General features: G+C 50.2%; 1 protein-coding gene across 10 annotated transcripts in view; it reads left to right on the top strand.

Moving 5' to 3' along the window:
• Positions 1-247: 247 nt before the first annotated feature.
• The window catches only part of TPM3 (tropomyosin 3), a 25096-nt gene continuing 3186 nt past the window's right edge, over positions 248-22157 (top strand). The window contains exons 1-10 of one of the 10 annotated variants that reach the window (XM_045298341.1): positions 248-379; positions 964-1089; positions 11800-11933; positions 13705-13822; positions 14133-14203; positions 14877-14952; positions 16422-16484; positions 16650-16719; positions 17743-17821; positions 18490-18705. In XM_045298341.1, coding sequence (XP_045154276.1) covers positions 263-379; positions 964-1089; positions 11800-11933; positions 13705-13822; positions 14133-14203; positions 14877-14952; positions 16422-16484; positions 16650-16719; positions 17743-17821; positions 18490-18493 — 858 coding nt within the window. In that variant the 5' untranslated portion in view covers positions 248-262 and the 3' untranslated portion in view covers positions 18494-18705. Of the gene's footprint in view, positions 380-963; positions 1090-4182; positions 4389-11799; positions 11934-13704; positions 13823-14132; positions 14204-14876; positions 14953-15519; positions 15596-16421; positions 16485-16649; positions 16720-17742; positions 17826-18489; positions 18706-22157 lie in introns of those variants that run through there. The other 9 variants (XM_045298340.1, XM_045298339.1, XM_004714636.3 and 6 more) reach the window with 9 other exon arrangements.

Raw genomic sequence — 22157 nt, 5'->3', positions numbered from 1 at the left:
CCCACTTTCCATTGTCTAAAACCAGCCTCAGCTGTTCCCAAATGTTTCTTTCCCGGTGATGTCAGTTCATTAAACTGTCTCACCCTGCCTTCCCCCAGGAGAATAATGATGGGGGTGGAGGGAGCTACAAGGGCCATATTAGGAAGAAGAGGTGGAGCCATGAACAGAGATAAAGGGTCAAGTTTGGGAAACTTGCAGTCAGTTGAGGCAGCAGCCTTCCCTGCTTGGCCTAGTCTCCAGGTGAGGCCGACAACCACTGCTCATGATGGAGGCCATCAAGAAAAAGATGCAGATGCTGAAGCTGGACAAGGAGAACGCTTTGGATCGTGCCGAACAAGCTGAAGCTGAGCAGAAACAGGCAGAGGAGAGAAGTAAACAGGTGGGCGCTGGCACTGAGCTCTGTTACCTGCTGGTGGATAAGACTGGGAAATGGGAGGGTTTGTGTGGGAAAAGCAGTGCCCAATGGTGCCAGCTCCTTCTTTGGGCAGGAAGGATACTTCTTCCCAACCGTCACTGGAGGGACAGAAGACATGTGGGGTCTCTGCCTCAGACACCTGCATGACCTTGTGAAAGTCAGTGACCCCTTATAGCCAGCCACCTGGTCTGCTGGATTGAAGTGGGAATGGACCATCTTTTGGAAGAGTCTGGGCAAAGGTGGGAGCTTGGCATGTGTCATGTCTTTGCCCTTCAACAGAGCCACAGGTATCTAAGCCCTTCAATACTGGAGGCCAGGGTCGTGAAATGAAAATCCAGCATGCCTTGGGCATTTTTAAGTCACACAACACAGGGTCACTGGCCAAGAGTAAAGCGTAATTCAGGGGAGTGAAGTTGGAAATGGCTGGGGAAAAGTGTGTCTCTTTTGTCATGTGCGATGGTAACCTAGAGCTGGGCCCAGGTGTTAAGCAGGGCTCCAGGGCCCCAAGCTGCATTTCTGTGTCTGTGTCTGACTTTGGGCTCCTCCAGCTGGAAGATGAGCTGGCAGCCATGCAGAAGAAGCTGAAAGGGACTGAGGATGAGCTGGACAAGTATTCTGAGGCTTTGAAGGATGCCCAGGAGAAACTGGAGCTGGCTGAGAAGAAGGCAGCTGATGTAAGTATTAGAGAGGTGTGGGGGGGTTAATTTCCACCTATAGATCTTAATGTGAATGTATTGCTGACCTCCAAACACACTTTGACAAATCGTGGGGTCATAGATAGACATTCGCACACACTCATATACATCTTTGCCTCTAACCACATGCTGACACACTCTTGTAATGGCATATATTTTCTTGCTTAGAAACAGTAGATATCTTATCTTTTTGCCAGCCCAGGAATTAAACTATCTTTCCCAAGAATTGGACAGAAAAAGGGGGACTCCAGATCCAGACAGCTATCACTTATCCCAGGGCCCCCTCCCCCACGACACATTCTTAGCCTTTGTGTCCAAGGCTTGGCATGTAGCTCTGTATATTAATAGGGAATCTCTCATCCTCCAGCTACCCAACAAAGCCAGCTTGGATTTCACAATGGGACCAAGGAGGTCACCCTGACCTTGGCCCTGTATGGGTTTATTTATCTTGGCCCATTTGGGCATCTGATCTCAAGCCACAGAGATGCCATAGGAGGCAGTGTGTATAGGCCATCAGTGTGGGTCTGTAATAGAAGTGACAAAGGAATCTTAGATTGTGAAAGTATCTCTACTGGACTTTCCTCTATGGCCTTCAGTCAATTACTCGGCTTCTCTAGGGCTGACATTTTCACATTTGAAATCCTTTTTCCACTTCATATTATCCCCTAGTCACCAATTCTCTTCCCTCTCAACCTTGAAAATGCCACAAAGATAATTGTGAGACCAGCTAGAAAAGGGGTAGTCGTCAGCAGTGCCGTACCTGTATCTTTGGGAGAGGGTGCTTATCTAATACAAAGGAAGCTCACAGCTCAGCTTTTGCCCTTGAGATTAATGTCAGTCAACAGAGCATATTACTTTAATGTAGCTGTATGGGCAGGGAAAGGAGGAGGGAGTTAGTAACTGCATGTTTCCACGGGAGTTCCTGGTTATGTGGGAAGCCTTTCTGGGAAAGTGTACGGTTTGCTAGAACCGTTAGAAGAAAGGGCCAAGGGTATGATAAGATTAAAGCAAATTTTAGTGTTTTGTTGTTGTTTTAACTCCTCAAGTGTATGGTATTTTAAATCTGAGATGGAATCAGCGATTTTTAGTAAGGAAAACAATGGTTAGGGCATGAAGTCACGGCACCTTTAGGAAAGGGTGAGGGGTGGGAGAGCACAGACAAGGAGAAATACACGTGTTGATGATTGTTGTATCAGAGGTGGCAGGACAACAACAGAACTAGGCTCCTTGACGCCCATCTATCCTGTTTAGAAAGGCTCTCAGCAAGCAGCCTACTTGTTCCTCTAGACCTGCAGTTCTCAACCTGTGGGTCGCAACCCATTTGGGGGTCGAACAACCCTTTCACAGGGGTCGCCTGATTTATAACAGTAGCAAAATTACAGTTATGAAGTAGCAAAGAAAATAATGTTATGGTTGGGGGGGGGTCACCACGACATGAGGAACTGTATTAAAGGGTCATGGCATTAGAAAGGTTAAGAACCACTGCTCTAGATCAAGAAGAGTTTATTCATTCATCAAATTCACCAACCCCAGTAATGCAACCACATACTTTCAACTCTTGGTTTATCTAGGATGAGGTCTTCCGCTGCTTGGTCACTAAGGCGCAGGGAGGTGCAATAGCGCCCCCTTGCTGGTAAGCACTCATAACCAAGGCTCACTGGCGACTATGATCTCTCCAATCAGACTTCGGAACAAGTTGGAATCATTCTTAGGCCATCATGGAGAGCTTACTGAGGTTCAGAACCCGGTTCCTTCTCTCCACTTCAGGGGGGCAAGGGACACGGAATATCAAGGTGTGCAGTTTACGGAGCAAATTCCTTGCTGTCTACCAGAGATGTTTCCTTTGACTAGTCTTATTATTTAATATTTCCAAAAGGAAAGAGAAGACAGACGCTCTGGAGGCAGTCTCCTCAGAACGAGGCATTGCGGCCACACCTATATTTCAGGGATTAAGAGTCTCATCTCTAAGTGCTGCTCCTCACCCTCCTCCTCTAGGGAGAAGGGTTGCACAGAGGAGAGAGTTATCACTGGTTACTGGTAAAATGGGAGAAATAAAATCAAAGGCGAGGGAAGGTAGTGTAACCCTCAGGTCTCTTTACTATTGATTTCCTGAAGTCCTGCATCAAGTGCTTGTGGGGACAATTTCTAACTCACAAAGAGCCGCTTGTGAGACAAGAAATAAAAGCGACTGAAATGGATGCAAAGGTGCAAGAGACTGGAGGCTCACCTGGCAGGCTCTTACACCAAGGGCCTCCTCGCTCCTGCACGAAGGATCTGGTCATTGTGAGCCGCAATCGAGGATTCCTTCCAGATGTAATGAAGGTATACAATACGTCCTCATTTCCGAAAGAGAGCTGATGAATTCGCAAGACCTGAATCCTTTTAGGTTTGGAAGGGCTGGTAGGTCTGTTAATCACTGGTGCATACGGACCCTCAAGAGTCACAGGCAAAAAGATCCCAGTATTCTAAAAGGAATATCTAAGTCCATAACTGGCAGAAGGAGAACTTGACCAACTTGCCCATCTCATCTCTCTTGAGAGTTGCCTTCCTGGACTTTCCGGCATGAGAGAGAACCTACCTGAGCCAACTACAAAAGGAGGCTCTTTGGAAGATGAGGCCCAGGAAGTCTCTTAGGCTCTTCTTAGTACCTGGTCTTGAAGCTTGTTGTGGAGTGGGCGGAAGCGGAGGCTTGTAGGAGGTCTACCTTGGGGAGAGGGCACAGGGACGCCCTGTGCAGGTAAGTGGCGGCCGGCCAGCAGATCAACTGAGGGTGTGTAAGGACAGGACAGGACAGCCTGCCGGGACGGAGAGGCTAACTCTACGACGCGCCTTTCCGGTTGCCATAGTAATCCCTCCTCTTCCCAACCCCGCCCCCCTTTAACGGCGCCCCAGGGATAAGGGCCGGGGTGGTCGCCTGGGGCGATTGCGGAGCCCCGCCCCTTACTCCGGCCTCGCGTGCCCGTCCAGTGCACTGCCTTCCCGCCCGCTGGGCGGTGAGCGGGCGCGGCGGCCATGACGTCACGTCCGGGCGGTGGGTGAGTTCCGGTATTTCAGGGCGGAGCAGGCGGAAGTAGGGGTGAGAAGCCGCTGCTGCGCCGAGCGGAGGAGGCAGGAACCGGAGCGGGAGCAGAAGCTGGGTGGGCAGCATGGCCGGGATCACCACCATCGAGGCGGTGAAGCGCAAGATCCAGGTTCTGCAGCAGCAGGCCGACGATGCTGAGGAGCGGGCCGAGCGCCTGCAGCGGGAAGTGGAAGGGGAAAGGCGGGCCCGGGAACAGGTACGGAGAGGGCGAGGCGCCAGGAGGGAAGGGCAGGCGCGGGAGCACCCGGGATCTCGAATCGGGTCTCTTGCAGTAGAGCCTGGTTCTCAGGGAGTCAGCAGTTTCGGAGATGAAGTTGGAGCCCGGAGGTTGGGTGGGGCTCAGCTGCAGTAGGGTAGCAAATGGGCGAGGGGAGAAGTGGGGTGATCGGGGGAGCAGGCTTGACCTTTGAAGGAATCGAGCCACTTTGGAGCCTGGGGAGTGGTTTTCTTCCTCCTCCTCCTCCTCCCAGCTCATTCATTCAGTCCCTCGGAGCCGGGTGCGGCCGGGGGAGGGGCTCAGCGGCTTCTCCCTCCCCCATTTCCAGATGAAGGGGGAGACTTGCTCTTGAGGTTTCCGGCCCAACGAGTAGGAGTGGGTGGGTGCTTCTCTGGTCTAGGAGGGGCAGAACTGGGTAGCGGGTGGGAACCGCCGGAAAGCCCCCAACTTGGCCTGCTGGCAGCTTTTCCGCTCCCTCCTTCTGTTCAGGAAATGAGGCAGCAGCCGCTGAGAGGAAGCGCGGTGCCCTCCCTAGAGGAGGTTGAGGCCACAGGACCGCCTCCCATCCTCCGGCCTGGGGCCCTTTCCTCTATCGGGGTGGGGGCGGGGGCGGGGGCAGCGGGAGAGCCCTTGCAACTGTTAGACGCTTTCTATCCGGGCGGCGTGAAGCCAGAGAGGAGGTGGAACTTTACTCCCTTCTAGGGCAAATGTAGGAGCCACCCGAACTTGTCTGCCCCAACCCACGATGACTTGGAAGGCAGGAACTCCTGCCAGATGCAGGCCTTTATTGCTGAAGTGTGATCAGTGCAAGCCGAACCAGTTAAGAGCACTTCCTCCAAGCCGAGCTGATAAGCGAGTGTATGTGGCAGAGAATCCGATGAAGCATCATTGTCTGCCAAGGTTTCTGGTTGACCTGGTGATGTGGTGGATGGAGACAGAAGCGAGGTCCAGTGTATTGTAGGGATGCTACTTACCCAAATACCCAGCAGGGTCTTTGAAAGTAAAAACAACAACCAAAAACCCCTCAAAGTTGAAACATGGAATGGATAGATTCTTGGGATTGCTTGGGACCACCTTCTCTTTAGAAGGGGTGGCAAGTTTCAGTAACTCATCAGATTTTCTAAGGTCGAGAATGCAATGCTGTCTGTGGAGGGTCTGGGTTTGGAGAATCTTGGAGGGGGAGAAAAGTAACTTGCTAAAATTTGAGAACCTCGCGAAAGAACTCTTGTGGTTTATTAGTGTTTTTTCCCTTGCTAAGTTTTTTTCTTTGTAGTTTCAGAGAGAGAGAGAGTGTGTGTGTGTGTTGGAGGAGGAGGAGGGTAGTAAGGTTGAGAAAAAGTGAGGAAACAGGAAAAACTGCTTACCAAGGACCCAGGGTACTGCTCAGTTATTTTTATAACTGGACAAGGACATACTGGAAGAAGTGTGTTGTCTTTCCGGGTTAGCTTTTTGTAGACATTGTTTCCTCCGCTCAGTATGCCCAGGCAACTTGTAATTATCAAGTGCGGTGGGCTAGCAGGGTGACTCTTTACGACTGGGGATATTTCTTTCTCATCCCTTTTGTTAAGACACAGGATGACCAAAGGAACTAGCCTTATGAATAGGCTCAGCATCTAACTATGGACACCCTAGGAAGAGTTCTAGAGATTCTGGTAGTGTGGAAACTACTGCACTCCCCATACTCTCCCTTAGGATTTGGTACTTCTAGGAACATTTGGCCCCTTTAATCCACCCTTGTAACTTGGGTGGGCTGCAACAGAGCATGCAGCCTCAGATGTTTCTTAAGCTACTCCCTCACTGCCAAATTGGCTAATTGAGCTGAGGCCTAGTGAGGAAGTACTCAGAATGGGGAAGTAGAATGATCGTTAAATATTGCTGAAACCAGTATCTTATGCTCCCAGCTTGAGGAATCCTAATCTTGGCTCTCTGCTCTAGTGAACTTTGATCAAAACCCTTCTGAGGGAGCGAAACCTGTGGGAAAGGAGCCCGAGCTTGGATGGTGCTTGGCAGGTGCTTGGGCCGCCTCTTAGGGCATCCTGGAATGTGGGTTTTACAGGCTCCTCCCTCCTTTGGAGCCCAAAGCACAGCACACTCATTCCCTGATGGTATCTCAAGCCTTAGTGAGATTGTCACATGTCTTTTTTTCTAGCTGCTTGGTGTTCTCTTGTTGGGGAACTAGAGGAGTGGACTATCTTTCTCTTCTGCTTTTGCCCCGGAGATTGACTTTTTTTTTACATTGACCTTTTTATAAACATCTGAAATCCACTTTCGATTTTGTTTCCTTTGCACTTTTTGCTAGACTTAAACGGAAGGTATAACAGTTAGATGGGCATTTTTCTTTATCTGCCCCCCCGCAAGTTGTCTTTATTTTGTTATTGAGACTATACAAAACAAAACACACAAATCCAACACGTTTCTACTTGTACAACGCAGTGACACTGGTGACATTGATTACACTCTTGAGTAGTGCAACCATTCACCCTACATTTCTGAATTGCTCCCCATTAACATAAACTCACTGCCCTCCAACTGTCCTAGCTTATCTCTCACGTTGCTGTTTTAGATTTGATTCCATATGAATTTGGAATTTACAGTTCAAGATAGGCTTTTTTTTAATTGGTTAAACTAAGCTATTGGGTTTTAATATTTTTTGTTTAGCCTCCAAAGAGTATAGGAAGGTAGTCATTTGAGGGGTTCATGGACCCATCATGGCTCCAGAAAGTATAGAATTTATGAGGCTTTGAAATCTGTTCACCATTTCCCCCTTTTTATCAAGATTCTTATGGAATCTTTGAACCAAATGTTCAGCGACAGTCGCCATCCAGTCCTGGTCTCATGGCAAAGGGGGCAGTTGTTCTTGGAGGCAAATAGCCACAAATCCCATATGCTTTTCCAATCCCTTGCTCCTTCCCGCCTTCTGTCGCTCCGGGTGAATAGAGATCCGTTTTGGGTGGTTGCCTGCAAGCATTTAGAACCAGGCACTATGCAAGGAACTAGGAGATAGACAGAAACACTAAGCATATGTTATCAGGCCAATTCCGGTGATGCCCACGAGGTTGTGACACTAAACTTCCAAACCAAGGAACCCAGTTTCATGAGGTGTTTGGGTGTATATAAGCAAACTCAGCATCTGATCTTTGTATAGATATGTAAAAATATATCCATCACACAGTTTATGCCAATATAATTGTACAGGTATATAATTTATTGACAACAATGACAGTAATCACTGAGCAACCTTATCCTAATCAATGATTTTCCCATCTTGGGTTAACTCTCCATTTTCTCCCTCCCACCACTAAAAAACTTCGGTCTCTAAACATTTGTCTTTCCTTGTCTTTCTATATAAATGAGGACATACCATGTGGGTCCTTTTGTGATTGACTAGTTTAGCTCAGCCTAATGTCCAGCTCCATCCACACTGTAGCATGTCTCGACGTCATTTGATGGACTGACTGGAAAGGTATGTCCTGCATCTGCTCATCTGTGCACTTTTAGGTCCTGGCCACCTTCTGGCCATTGTGCCTAGGGCTGCCCTGACCATTGCTGTCCTTACCTGTTTTACTGCCCTCTCCTAATTTCCCTCCTTTTATTTTTTTGTTCTGATTTTAAAATTTTCACCAAACTCTCAGAAGAGCATTTTTTATTCGGGCTGTAATCCCAGATACCTAGCCTCGGGGGTGGGAGGTGGGGATTGGAATGGCTGGTGATTTGGGGTGCTCAGTGGACTAAGTAACCGCCTTTGTCACCTTCCTTTGGTTTAGATTTGCTCTCCTGCTGATTCCCCACCCCCACTGCACACACATGCAAGAGCACACACTCCTGGGAGAGGCAAATAGCCCTTTGCTCCACTGCTTCCACCTTTGTTTACTCTGTGCCTGATAGCTCTGTTCCCTTCCTTCCAACCCGCCGCTCCCCCTGGGTGAAATTTACAGTCCCCAAGGACGCAGTATCCCAAGTGCACAGTACTTGGGACGGTGCACATAAGGAGCTGTTACTCACAGGGCTCCAGCCAAACTTTGCTGCGATGTTCTTTTGAATTTCATCTGTGGCTTTTGTCTGTTCAGAAACCCTCCTGGAGGGTCTGAATGTCAGAATCAGGCTAAACCCCTCCTGCCCATGGTTGATCAGTCCTCCTAGCACCAGTACTCTGGCGGGTTGGTCAGGTTCTTGCCTTAGGTGTGGCATGGTGCACTTGGGGCAGGTGGCAGGTAGGCAGAATCTCTTTGGAATGAAAAACTAGCATTGAAATAAAACTCATTCCATCATTTCATGACCATAGCTGTTCTCAGCCATCTTCTATTGTAACAAAATTTGTCACTGCATCCCCACATTGTCGTCCTGTCGTCCCCCCCACTGTGGGATCTTTGCTCACTGGGCAGTGGACAATCGTAATCCTATTATTCCCTGAAGGGTAGGACCTTGGGCTATATCCTGCAAGCAGGCATAGGTACGCGGCCTGAAAGGTCACAGCCACATCTGGGCATGCAGAACCTGGTGGAATTGGAAAAGCTCAAAAGTTGAATGTTTCCCCCGGGGCCATGGGTGGTCTGCTTGGCACAGGTGATCCAACTCTGCCCCCGCCGTGGGACCGTGGAGCTGAGAGGGAACGGCAGTTGGGTTTCAAGTTTGGACCTGGGGGAAAAGTCAGGTGTCTTCCCTCCGTCCTTTAAACGGTGTCCAGGGCTGGAGTCTGCAGGCCCTCGCCCTAGAGAGAAGTGATCCTCTAGATAGAGGAAAGAAAGAGGGAAAAACAGCAGACTCCAGTCCCGCCCTCCCAGCGGGGCTCCCATCGCGGATTCTGCTTTTGGTATAGGCTTGTGTGCACGCACGCACGCGAGCGCATGCCCCACTGAGGGCGCTGCCATGTGGTTTCTCCTCCTCCCTTTTCATTTCAGCCTTGGGAAGAATGCTATTGTCAGTGCTGATTTGTGGGAGAAGCTGCCCGAGCCAGCTTGTTGTCATGGAAACCGTACACCCTGCCCCCATAGCCTGTTACCTTCTACTCCAGTTTGGGTAACTGCTGGTGAGCTGGATGGGGACTTGCATCTCCTAAGCTTCCTCCAAATCTAGTGCCAGTGTTCTTTTCAGTCTAGACGTCTGGTGGGAGGGGGCATTGTCTGGGAGGGGTCTACGGTGCGTGTTTGTTGGTCTGATTTGCGCCTATGTAGTCTTGACTGGTCAGCCTTGCTTGGGCTGTTGAGATGATGAAAGGTGTTGTCCTATGATACCTATTTTCCTGGAAGCGACCAGACTCAGGCACACTTGCCATTTTGTGGTGTGTGGAGTAGCAGTGTTAGCGACAATGGGCCCTTCTTCACTGCGGTGTTCCAGTGTGTGTGAGCTTCCTGGCATCCCTTTTCTGATAGCCTGGTGGTTACTTAGATCACACTCCTCCTCCCCCTAGTCCCTTGACCCTCTCCTGTTTGTATGTGGAAAGTTTTGTGCCAAATAACCTGATTCCCAACAGGAGTCTTTTGGGCTATATCTCTCCCCATAGGGGCTGGTGGCCCAGATTATTTCTGCGCCTGCCCCCACCCCTGACTGCCAGGAGGAAAGCAGGGCAATAGAATTCAGGCACGGTCTGGGCTGTGGAGGAGGCGAGATCATGTTCAGCAGGCACTTGGATAAGCATCTGAACTGGTGGTATGCGGAGCAGACTGAATTCCTGTGAGGTTGTGGCTGCCCGCAGACCTGCCACCAGTAAAGGTGAGGGAAGAGGCGCAAGGTCTTAGGGAAGTGGCTTTATGGCTTTAGGACTTCCCATATATGGGCCAGCACCTCCTTTGCCCATCCCTTATTTCCGGGCCAGGGAGGGGCACAGGATTCCTTGGGCGCTAGCCGGCTCTTTCTTTCCGGCAGAGACTGGGAGAGGGTGCAGCTAAGGGCCCGACTAGGGGAATAAGCCAAAACCCAGCCCTCTGCCATTGAGTCAGTTCTGACCCCTGGGCTTTCAGAGGTTGTCCGTCTTTACAAGGTCACTCAGTGTCACACCTGCCTGCCTTAGAGCAGCTGGGAAGTTTTAAACTGCCCTTCTCGCAGCGCGCAGCCAAATGCTTCTCCCACAGTGCCACCAGGGCTCCAGGACAGGAGGACTCTCACTGCCACTGAGTCCTTCAGACTCAGAGTGACCCTCTAGGACAGGGTGAAACTGCCCCGGGGGTGTTCCGAGACTGTAACTCTTCATGGGACTAGAAAGCCTCATCTTTATCCATGGACTGGCTGGTGGTTTCGAACTGCTGGCCTTTCAATTAGCAGCTCAACACACAGACACTCCACCACCAGGGCTCTTGTTGAAAGTATAGAAGAGTGCTGAATCCTCAGGAGTAGACCAGCTAGGAGCGGTGATTAGAGGTGTAGAAAGGAGACCGCTCAGAAGTTTGGAGGAATGGCAGTGGACATGAAAGAAACAGTCTCTGGCCTGTTTTTGTTTTTTTTTCATGGCGACCTCATCAAATAGCTAATTCTACAATCAAATGAAGTGCCTCATTGCCAGTTTTTTGGGTTTTTTTGTTTTTTTCAAATGCAATCTGAAGGGGTGGGGAGTAGATCCCCCAACGTTTTATTCTTTGCTTCCCAGGATGGAAGGCTCATTTTGGAAGAGCTTCGGAAAGCTGGTGGGGAAATTGCACTGTCCATTAATTTCCTTTTACACCAGCTTGTCAAAGCCCCCCTTCTGCCCTTGTCCAGTTCTGGTCTATTACAGTCAGATTTTCGGAGGGCTAACGGCGTGTAAAATAGATATGCAAGAGCCCTCCTTAAGGATCCTTCCACTTAATGAGATATTTACAAGAAAGCTGCAGAAGAGTAAGACACACCTCCAAACCAGAGCTCAGGCAGAATGACTGACCCCATCACTAGCTAGCCACCTTTCCTGACTCCCGGTGTTCAGGAATTTGCACTGGATCCAGAAAAGGGGTGGTGCTTTCTCTGGGCTGGGCAGGGGAACTGAGTTTTAAAACCCTCTTCCAGGAGGGGGGAGCGGGGAGGGAGGGGAAAAATGAGGACCTAATGTCGGGGGTTTAAATGGAGAGAAAATGTTTTGAGAAACGATGTACAAATGCGCTTTACACAATTGATGTGTGTATGGATTGGGATAACAGTTGTATGAGCCCCTAATAAAATGTTAAAAAAAAAAAAAAAAAAAAAAAAAAATAATTAATAAAAGAAATAAATAAATAAAAACCCTCTTCCTGTGGAACATGTGGGAATTGGTTGATGGGAAAAGGTGAGAAATTATGTAACCGTGTGTGCTAGAGCGCCTCTGAGTGAAGTTCTGTCCGACCACGACTCTGAGGCCGGTCGTGGCAGCCGACCGTAACCTTCCTGTCTCGGCTCTGCATTTCACATGCCTTCCGCTTCCCCGTCTCCGTTCTGCATTCACATCTAGGCTGAGGCTGAGGTGGCCTCCTTGAATCGTCGGATCCAGCTGGTTGAAGAGGAGCTGGACCGAGCTCAGGAGCGCCTGGCCACTGCCCTGCAGAAGCTGGAAGAGGCAGAGAAAGCGGCTGATGAGAGTGAGAGGTATGTGGAGGGACCTTGATGGAGTGTGGATTTAAATAAAAGCCCAGAATGGCTCTGCCCAAGAGTTCTTTGTAGACCTATAGTAACTAACCGCCTACAGGATCTTATTTCCTTCCTCTTGAAGACCGACAGAAAGGGGAGCCCTAGACCTGGTGGCCCCTTGGTAATGGAAAGTTCCTATAAGTTGACATCATAATCCTTCAGTGAAGTCACTAAGACCGATGTGACTCAAATGGGTCACATCCTTTTTTTGATTCTCACTGCTAGAGACCCTACAGGACAGGGTAGGACTGCCCTTGTGGGTTTTAAGACTAACTCTTTATGGGAGTCATAAGCCTATTTTTCTCCACCGGTGAGGCTGGTGGTTATATGGCAACCCACCATATAACCACTTTGCCACCAGGGAGCACCTTTGGAGAGGAGGTTCTCAAATTGAGCCCTAGACCAGCAGCATCGGCAACGCCTGGGAACTGGATAGAAACAAAGTAACCCGCAGCCCTGGTCGTCTGTCTGTGTGAGATTTTTGGTCGTCTGTCTGTGTGAGATTTTGGAGCTGGAGCCCAGCCGCCTGTTTCCACCAGCCCTTGCAATTCCGGCCCTCGACTTGGGATAACTTTTGTGGTGGGCAGTTTTCAAAATATCTGGTTCCCATGTCAGTTCAAAGAAATTAGAATTTAAAAAAATTAGAATCCATTGTGATCGGTTCCTGGGCATCGATGTTTTTAAAGTTGCTTTGTTAATTTTAATGTGTGTCCAGGATTGAGAACCATGTCCTTTAAGCCAAATCACATCTCATGTTTGTGGAAATAAGCAGTGGCCTCCTTGCCACACGTGAGTTAAACTAGGACAAAGGTCTGTAGCTACCGGCGCGGAATTGAGACGTGCCCGTTGGGAGCCCAGACATTCCGGGACTTCATGTTCCTGTGTTTCGTTGTATTTCACAGATACGGAACTTTTTACACCTTGTGTCTCTGTGTCACACTTTAATAATTTTATAATATTCCAAACGTTTCCCCACTGCTAGTGCACATGTAATAGACTACGACAGAATGTGAACATAACTTTTTTTTAATCTAAATGCCCATTGGTTTATTTTTATTTTTTTTAATTATTTTATTGGGGGGAACATACCTTTTATATACACCCAGAAGTACATACATTCGTGGTTCTTGCTGCATGGTATTGTTTGCTATACGGCAATGGCCTGGTCTGGACCAGATCCCACAATATCCCCGAGGCATGTCTGGACAGTTATCGCAGAATGAAGCTGTGGAAATGAATACAAAACTATAGAAAACGAGGGGAAAGCGTTGTAGAATGTTATGAGGGGTGAGGGTCTTGGGGATTTTGCATCTGCCCACATAAAAGCTCTCTGGAAGGAACATGAAGAGGTTTGCCTGTAATGAGTGGTGTTTGAAGCAGGGAGGCTTGCCCTTAGATCATGAACACAGATATTTAATTTTGTGATCGGCCTGCTTTTTGTTTTTATGTACCTCAATCATAATCGATAGGCCTGTTGGACCCTCTGTCGTACAGAATCTTCCTGCCTCTGTTCTGGACTGGAAGGGTTACCCTGTCACCCTTTTATAGTTGGTGTTTTCTACGAATTGAGCAACTGAGAGAAGGAAAGTGATTTGGGACAAAGTAAGGCAAGGCCGTGGGGTTTTCTCTGCATAGCAAGCAGAGGGGAACGGGCTTTCACGGCTAGCCCTGGGTTCCGTGGAATGGCGCGGACGCCAACCTCCTCAGGTGGTCCTTTGGTTTCTGACAGAGGCATGAAGGTGATTGAGAACCGGGCTTTAAAAGATGAAGAAAAGATGGAGCTCCAGGAAATCCAGCTGAAGGAAGCGAAGCACATTGCAGAAGAGGCCGACCGGAAGTATGAGGAGGTGAGGTCCCCTGTGTTGGTGACACTCTCTTCAGGGGTGATGAGGCTTCTGCAAAGAGCCCTCAAAAAAGGGAACTCACACCTTGCCCTGATAGCGTCAGGGTTACTTGTTTGGCTGCTGAACACAGGTCAGCAGTTCAAACCCAGCAACTCCTCCGAGGGAGACAGTTGAAGCGGTCTGTGCCCGTAAAGATATACAGAGCCTCGGACGCCCGATTAGGGTTCCTCTGAGCTGGCATCCGCGCCCTGGCAGTGGGTTTGGGTTTTGGGGTCTTCACTCCCTGAGCTGCAGCCTGGGTGTTTTTCAATAGGTGGCTCGTAAGTTGGTCATTATTGAAGGGGACTTGGAACGCACAGAGGAGAGAGCTGAGCTGGCAGAGTCGTGAGTATCCTACTTCCCAAATCTATCGTGCCATTTTTGTCCCCTTCCCCCTTTGGCCTGGGCACTGCTGTGACGGAAGCAGCATTCCTTCAACCTTGTTACATAAGGCCCGGAGGGTGGGAGGTATCGGTGCTTCTGAGCCCCTGCACGTGCTGAGCGCTGCGCTCTGCCGTTCTCTTCGCATGTGACCAAGAAAGCTTCCGGGTTCTTGGTTTGCAGGGAGGGCTTACAGACGGAGGGGAATAGCTTCCGGGTTCTTGGTTTGCAGGGAGGGCTTACAGACGGAGGGGAATAGGGATGGATGGGGAGGTTCACCGAGAGACCATTATTGGGGCCTTCTGGAGGCATGGATGGAGCTCTGACTTAAGATCTGCTCTCTGTCCCCCTTGGCTGGCCCCCTGGGTCACGTCCATGAACTGCCCCCCTGCTGCCACCTCTGGGCCTTGTGTAACAAAGTCAGCGCTGCTGCGCGGGCGGCTCTATGTGCGTCCCTTTCAGCCCTCGCCCCGCCATGACACTTCATCCCCATCGTGGTGTTGGCTTTCCTTTGTTTTTGGAAGTTTTGTTTGGGGGGGCGGAGAAGGTTTTCCATTTGCTGCTTGTTTTCTTGCTGTGTTCCTTTTTGACCTCCCCACCACCTGGCTTGTGTCATCCCCGTGACTGTCACTAACAGCCGTTGCCGAGAGATGGATGAGCAGATCAGACTGATGGACCAGAATGTGAAGTGTCTGAGTGCTGCTGAGGAAAAGGTACTAACCCTTAGACCCCCAGGGAGGGTCTGTGTGTGGTGTTGTCTGTGTTCTTGCTTTTGTTTTGCAGCCGCCTCCCCTCCACCGGTTGGTTTGTTGAGCGCTCTCTCATCTCTTCACGGAATGCTCCATCCGCTTCCACTTCCTTGACATTCTCCATCTCTTCTTTCCCTAGTTGCTTCAGCTGCCTCTCCACAGGGTCTCTCCTTCCCTCGGGTGATGGTGGGGCACTGTTGGGGGCTGGGCATCCACGCCCACCTCCACTCCACTGCGGGCAGCAGGCCTACCTTGGTCTGGTAGTGACTTCCTTTCAGATGTTCTTCCTTGGTACCCAGCCATCCTGAGTCCAAGCCCAGGAGCGTCCAGTTCCTAATGTGCTCTGTGGCGGAGGGAGGAGGGCGGGTGCTTGCTCAGACCACCTGGGAACTTCTCTTCCCCCAGGATGTCTTTCCACCCTTCTGCATATAGGTTCAATTCACGTCTATGTGTCTCTCTCTCTCTCTCTCTCTTTTTTTTATTCTCTGCCTTTCTCCCTTTCCTCTCCTGTGACACTTAAAACATTCACAGTAAGTGCTCTGAGCTGGAGGAGGAGCTGAAGAATGTCACCAACAACCTCAAGTCTCTTGAGGCTCAGGCGGAGAAGGTAGGGGCCAGTTTGTGACAGTGACAGGCCCGCGGGGGTCTGGGCGCAGGCTGGAGGTGCCCCTCCCTATGCCGCACGCCTGCCTTCTAACCAGATTCTGCCCGCTGTTCATCGTGGGGACCGTTGATGGCTTCGTTGAAATAGCGGCCAGGTCTCAGTTGGCTGGAGCGGTGTTCTCCCCAGTCTGGCACTGCTGAACTGCAGGCAGCAAGCCTGGGCCCTGACGGGCTGTCCAGCAGACAGGCGGGAGCAGCAGCTAGAATCAGGGCTTCTGAAAGCCGTTTACGCAGCACTCCGGGCAGTGGACTTTTCTTGGCCATGACGGAACTGTCACCGCCATGTGGCTTTGAGACATCACTACTGTTCATTAAGCAAGAGGACAGAAAAACACCTCCCTTTGTAGTTCTGTCCTAGATCAACATTTAGGGCCATTTAAAAAATAAAAACAAAGGATTCTGATCCGAGATTGCCATGGCCCTAGGTATATAGATAAATGAGTGGGTCTCGAACCTCTGGTGCTCCGTGGAGTAAGTTTTGGGCTGGAATCACAAGGGAGGCATTGCAGAACTGCCACCTAGTTCTTCTGACAGAGAAAGGTGAGGCTGTCTGCTCCCATAAAGACCTGCAGTCTTAGAAACCCTATATAGTAAGGCCACTGCGAGTCAGACACAACTTGGTGACTGGGTTTGGGGCTTGTGCAGAAACGGGCCTCATTCAGTACCTTAAACCAGAGGGTATTTGACGTGACTGAAAGTGAGTGTGTGCCGGGGAGGGAGGTGTTTGTCGGTGTAATTTTTACGCTGTTTTTATTCTGCTCCCTTTGCAGTACTCTCAGAAAGAAGACAAATACGAGGAAGAGATAAAGATTCTTACCGATAAACTCAAGGAGGTGAGCCGAGGGGTTCAGGGGAAGGGCCCATGCATTGCCAGGTGGAGACACGGCGTTCAGGTGCACTCAGAGCTGGCTGGCGGTGGCTCTGAAAGGGCAAGGCTGAGGGACTCGAGGTCCACCTGTTGTCTTCCTCTGCTTCTGACTGGCTCTGTGTTCCCCCAGGCAGAGACCCGTGCCGAGTTCGCTGAGAGATCGGTAGCCAAGCTGGAAAAGACCATTGATGATTTGGAAGGTACGGAACCTAGGACATAGATTAAACTAGGGACATCTGAAAGAAGGCCTTGCCCAGTAGCCGTTACTGTAGCTCATTTCCTGGACACCAAGGGCAGTTGGCAGTGGCTGGGCGTCTGTCCTGTACCCTGCTTGCCCTCTATTACAGCGAGGTGACGCGGTCCGACTCTAGACTTGGATTTTTTTCCACTTAATCTTTTTCTTTAAAAGAGACTTCACCTCATACCCTAAGCGTTGCCCCTTGCCCTATAAGGAGGCTGGTGATCACTCCAATTTGATAGTCTTAAATCTTCCAGCTTGTGGGTTGAATTGGAGAACATGTTTTTAAAAGGCAGCAAGGGTGCCTGTAACCCCGTGACTCCTTCCTGTTAATCCCGCTCGCCGCTGAAGCTGTGGGGAACTCCCCAAGACAGGAAGCTGTGCCTCGACTGTCCCAGAGCTGACCAGCACCAGCAGCTGCCCACGTTCTTCCTGTCCCCACAGCTGGACAATGGCGTGCACCCCGACAAGGGAAAGTGTGCTTTGCCTTGGGGGCACTCTTGAGCGAACTTGTTCCTTTGGTCACTCTGGGTAGCAGGATAGTCCTGCTGTGGAAAATTTTGGAGAAGCGACCAGGGATAACGGCCGCACTTTGTGGGCAGAGAAGGTGTGTCTGAATGTTGCTGTGGGCCTTTCTCCCTTCTCTGTTTGCACGGAAGTGAGCATGATGTCTGCTAAGAAGTGAAGTAACTGAGTTGGCCTGGCACCCTCCTGAGTGCATCTGGCAATGGGACCTGCTAGTCGTGACTGTCCCCAGGTTCTCAACCCTGGCTGTATTCACTTAGCAGTCTGGAGTAGTGCAGTGGGTCCGAGGGCACAGCGGATCTGGAAGTGGCCGGTCCTGGCTGCCAGTGTAGACGTCTAACTGTGGTAGAGTCACAGGTCACTTACTGTCCTTATTTTCTAATGATTCCTTCTCTCCATCTGCTTCTGACACCTTTCACTCTGCCCCTGGTCCCTCCCTGTGGTTCCTGTGCCTGTCCAGATGAACTCTATGCCCAGAAACTGAAGTACAAGGCTATTAGTGAGGAGCTGGACCACGCCCTCAATGACATGACCTCTATGTAACTATCTGACAGCAGAATGGGGCTGGGCTTGTGGCGTGTGGGTGGAGGGGGACCGGCTGGGCACAGTGTGCTTTGATTTTCATCCTCTGGGAACTAGACTCTCTACCTCGACCTTCAAGATCTTGGTGCTGGTTACTTGTGTGGCAAACACTGGGGAGCCGGCTTCGTGCTGGCTCAGTGACAGAGTCCTGCCCTCTGTATAAGTGCTTTCTCCTCGAAGTCCCTCACCACACACGCCTTCTCGCTTCATTTCTCACAAGGGACAAAGTCAGTAGTATCCGGAGAGCCAGTGAATTGAGCTGGCTGAGTGGATCAAGCAGGCAGACCTCCTGGGTGTTTTGTGCCCTGATACTAAAGTTTGGGGGCCAACCCCCAAGGTAGGAGACCCCAAATTCGCCTACGAATCCAGCTGAGTCCCAGAAGGAAGCCCGGGAGTAAGCAGCACCCAAGAGAGTGATTGGGGGTCTTTATCTGTTTGCTGTGGCCCCCTGGTCCTGGACGCTAACCTGCCTCTCTCTGTCTCTCCCACTAACCCTGAAAAGAAGCCAAACGTCCAGGGTGTGGTGTCTGGCTCTTTTTTATCACCTCTTCCTTCCTCCCAGATATGCTGCCTCCGCGGTGCTAGTCCTTTTTACCCAGCGTCTCCTCCTTACTCTTTTATACAGATAACCTATCACCGTTTCTGCCCTGTTCTGGATCTCTGTCCCCCTTTCCTCGGGGAACCAACGCCCCACTCTCACTCTGGATTCCATTTGGGTCAGCCCGGCTGGTCCCCCAAGGTGTTCAAACAGACTGTAGGGGTGGAGGGGCGCACAGAGCAACTCACGTGTTCTTCCTCCACCCCTGCCCGAGATTAAAATGTTAAGCTGTCGGATGCCTCATGCCGCCACACTGCATTTGTGTCATTGCCAGAGCTGCCAGTGTCCCCAAGCAGGACCCCTGGGATATGGGGGACCAGCTACCCCCACATTTCCCTGTCTTAACGCCATCAAAGCCATTTTTGTGTGTGTCTTGTTATTTCTGGACCTTGAAACCCGGCTGACTTGAATCTGCCTAAACGTGGGTCAGCAGCTGCCCCTCGGGTTGGGGCTCCAGGTGGGAACGAGCTCACCTGGGTGCTTTGATGGCAGGTTCTTAAGTCGCCCCACTCACGTTGCTGTTGTTCCTTCCGATTTTTCTCTCAACACTTGACTACCCTTTGCCAGTGTTGAGGTGGAGTGTCCACCGGCGCTCAGAGATGTCTGCCTAAACAAATGCATTGCTTCACCACACCATCCCCAGTCGTGGGGAGAAGCAGCGGGAATCAATAGAATGACACTTGAGTGTTTTCCTCTTAAGCCTCTCTCACACATTTAGGGCCCGGTACCATTGGTCTGTTGTGTTGGGAAAACAACCAACCAGCCGTGAATGTTTCAAATGATGTGCCCACGGGAAATGCTGCACGGTTAGGTACCAGTCCAGTTGTTGTTGGCTCACACGTGGGATCATGCGGCCGCATTTCAGGATCCCTCGTTCCCATGGATGCACACAGGCCATGGCTTCACCGGAGCGTGCAGCTGCCAATTATCCTTACCAAGTTCTTAAGTCTCTCAGGAAAGTGTATTTAAGGTGTGCTTTCATACGGATACAGCCAGGCAGAGAAGTTCTTCTTAATCTTAGAATTTCGATTTCATATCAAATTCCACTTCCTTCAGTCCATACGCTCTATTCAGCTGCCAGTTATTGACACCTCACAGGCACATGGTCTTAAGGTGGTCCGCTAAGATGTCCAAAGGTCAGTCATTTGGGCTTCATTTTCCATGGCTTTTACCAAGTTCAGGACCCCTGGTGGTGTCGTGGGCTATGTGTGGGGCTGCTAAACCACACAGCTAGCAGTTCAAACCCACCCGTGGCTCAGAGGCAGAAGCTGAGGCTCTGAGCTCCGGGGAAGGTCTACAGCTCGGGAAACAGTCGCTGTGAGCCGCCCCACCCCAGAGCAGTGAGCGGTGGTGCTGCTCTTTTCGTTCACCACCTTCGTGTGCTCCTGTGTGCTGCCCAGGTTACTATCGCCTTCGAATGGATGCATTTTAAAATTTGTTTTAGTCGTACTCTTAAATTCTGTCTTCAAATGAGTTTGACAGGGCAGTATTATTATTATTTTTAATCATTTTATTGGGGGCTCGAACAACTCTTATTACAATCCATCCATCCATCGTGTCAAGGACATTTATACATTTGTTGCCCTCATCATTCTCAAAACACTTGGTATCAGCTCCTCATTTTTCCCCTCCCTCCCCACCCCACCTCCCTCATGAACCTTTGATAATTTATAAATTATTATTATTTTGTCATCTCTTACGCTATCCGACGTCTCCCTTCTCCCACTTTTCTGTTGTCTGTCCCCCTGGGAGGGGGTTATATGTAGATCCTTGTGATCAGTTCCTCCCTCCTATTTTTTTTTTTCTTGGAATGCACACTGAATTAGTTATGAAACATTTCTTTCCTTCCTAAAGTTCACTAGGGTGTATACACTACCTGGAAACTCACATACCACTGAGTGAGCCACACCGGGAGGGCGGGCGGGGAATGCTAGGTGCGGTTTTCGTTTGTCGGCTCGACTAGAGTAATGGTGGTGAGAAGATGGCACGCATGACAGGGATTTTGTAGGCCTTGGCCACTAGACACAGGAGGAAAGTCCCAGTTTCCTGGTTCTCAAGCCGAGGACAGTGGTGATGTTAGAGACGTAGGGAACTTGATGGTCCTGGGCTGGGAAGGGGGAGAGAAGCAATGACAATCTCGAGGGGCAAGCGGAACAAAAAGCACCTAGCAGGAGTCCAGGCTAAAGTGGTGGGGGGTGAGGGGCAGGCAGCAGGAGGAGCAAGGTGGAAATCTGTGTAGAGGAGGACGCGGAAAGGCAACTGGTGGGAGAGCGAGAAGAATGAGTTACTTGGTGTTTACAAGCTAAGGGCTGGATGATTTCCAGTGGTTCTCAAAGACAATAGACAAGTGCAACAGGAAGATTAAAAGACAGGACGTTCATCGACACGTTAGTCGTTTTGAGGGGGTGCACTTTGAGCATGGGAAGTGAAGGTGGCGGACATGCTCCAGTGGATGGAAGGAAGAGTTGACGGCAAGAAAATAAGGGCAGGGAGGGTAGCCTTCTGGAGAAATGCTGCTGTCCAATAGACCTTTTGGTGCAATGGTGGGGATGTCTATAGCATTGGGAGCCGGGAGCCACAGAGCAGGCACAAAGTGGCCAGTCTGGCTGCTAGCTTCATTTAATGATAATTTAAATTTCCTCGTGTAGCTGGTGGCTGCTGTATTGGACAGTGGAGTTCTGGGTGGTTAATATTTAGGTGGAAGGAGTCGTCCGTGGCACAGAGAAAAGCTTCCTAAGGAGGAATGACACGGGGAAGATGGGAAGAGATGGGGAGGAAGGTAAAGCTGCTGTGTTTCCTCAGGGCCATGATTTGTATGGACAAGGGTAGGGATGAGCAAACCAGGGAGCCGTGAGATGCTGCGTGTCATGTCTTCCATTTTTGTAGAAGATTGTGTGTTACTTGCGTGTCAACGAGCTATGGGGATAGGGCCAAGCCTCCGTAATACTCAGGGGAAAGCACATGACTGTCTAGGTCAAGGCTCATGGGTTAGTTTCCGTTCTTGCCTTTGTTGTTATAACCCTTGTAGGAATGAGGAACAAAGAGGTTTGACTGTTACCTGATGGCAGGACTGCCCTGATTGGTTGACTAGAGTTAGATTAGCCCCATCCTGATCTTCCCGGGAAGAGTCAAACCAAAATCAGTTCACCGTTCCTTCCTGTGTTTCGCTGACCTGAGGCTTTATAGCTGGCTGGGTTCTTTACTCGCCCTTCTTTGTCTAGTGGCAGAATGAGCTGGTCCTGATTTCGGCCACTGACGCATGAAGGATTTAACATTCATGGGATTGATACCCTGACTGGGCAAGACTCAAAAAGAACAGCAGACCAGATGAGTTCTCCGTCTCATCTCCCCTTGTTTTTGCTGTGACCTGGGGGCCAGACCTTTAGCGGATGGACTGATTCTCAGTCACTAGGAATGGATTGATGGCAGTGAGTTTGGTTTGGGGTTTAAGGAATGCGAGAGAGGGAAATAACAGCAAAACCACGACTTCCTGACCTGGGGCAGTTCTTAGCGAACTCTGCCTCTGAGCTTCAGTCAGGTAAGAAAATGGCCTCATTTCTTCCGTGTGTCTTTATCTCGTTCCTGAATGCAGACAAAGCCCTTGTTGGCTAGCCTGGTAGGAATGGGAGTCACACAAACAGTTGGGTGTGGACTTTACAGAAAGCCGGCCTATAGATGGGGTCTGTGTATAAGGC

The sequence above is a fragment of the Echinops telfairi genome, unplaced genomic scaffold, assembly GCF_000313985.2.
Source record: "Echinops telfairi isolate 266 unplaced genomic scaffold, ASM31398v2 ScPeMD7_7425;HRSCAF=8463, whole genome shotgun sequence".
NCBI lineage: Eukaryota > Metazoa > Chordata > Mammalia > Afrosoricida > Tenrecidae > Echinops > Echinops telfairi.
This window is presented reverse-complemented; position numbering and strand designations above follow the sequence as displayed.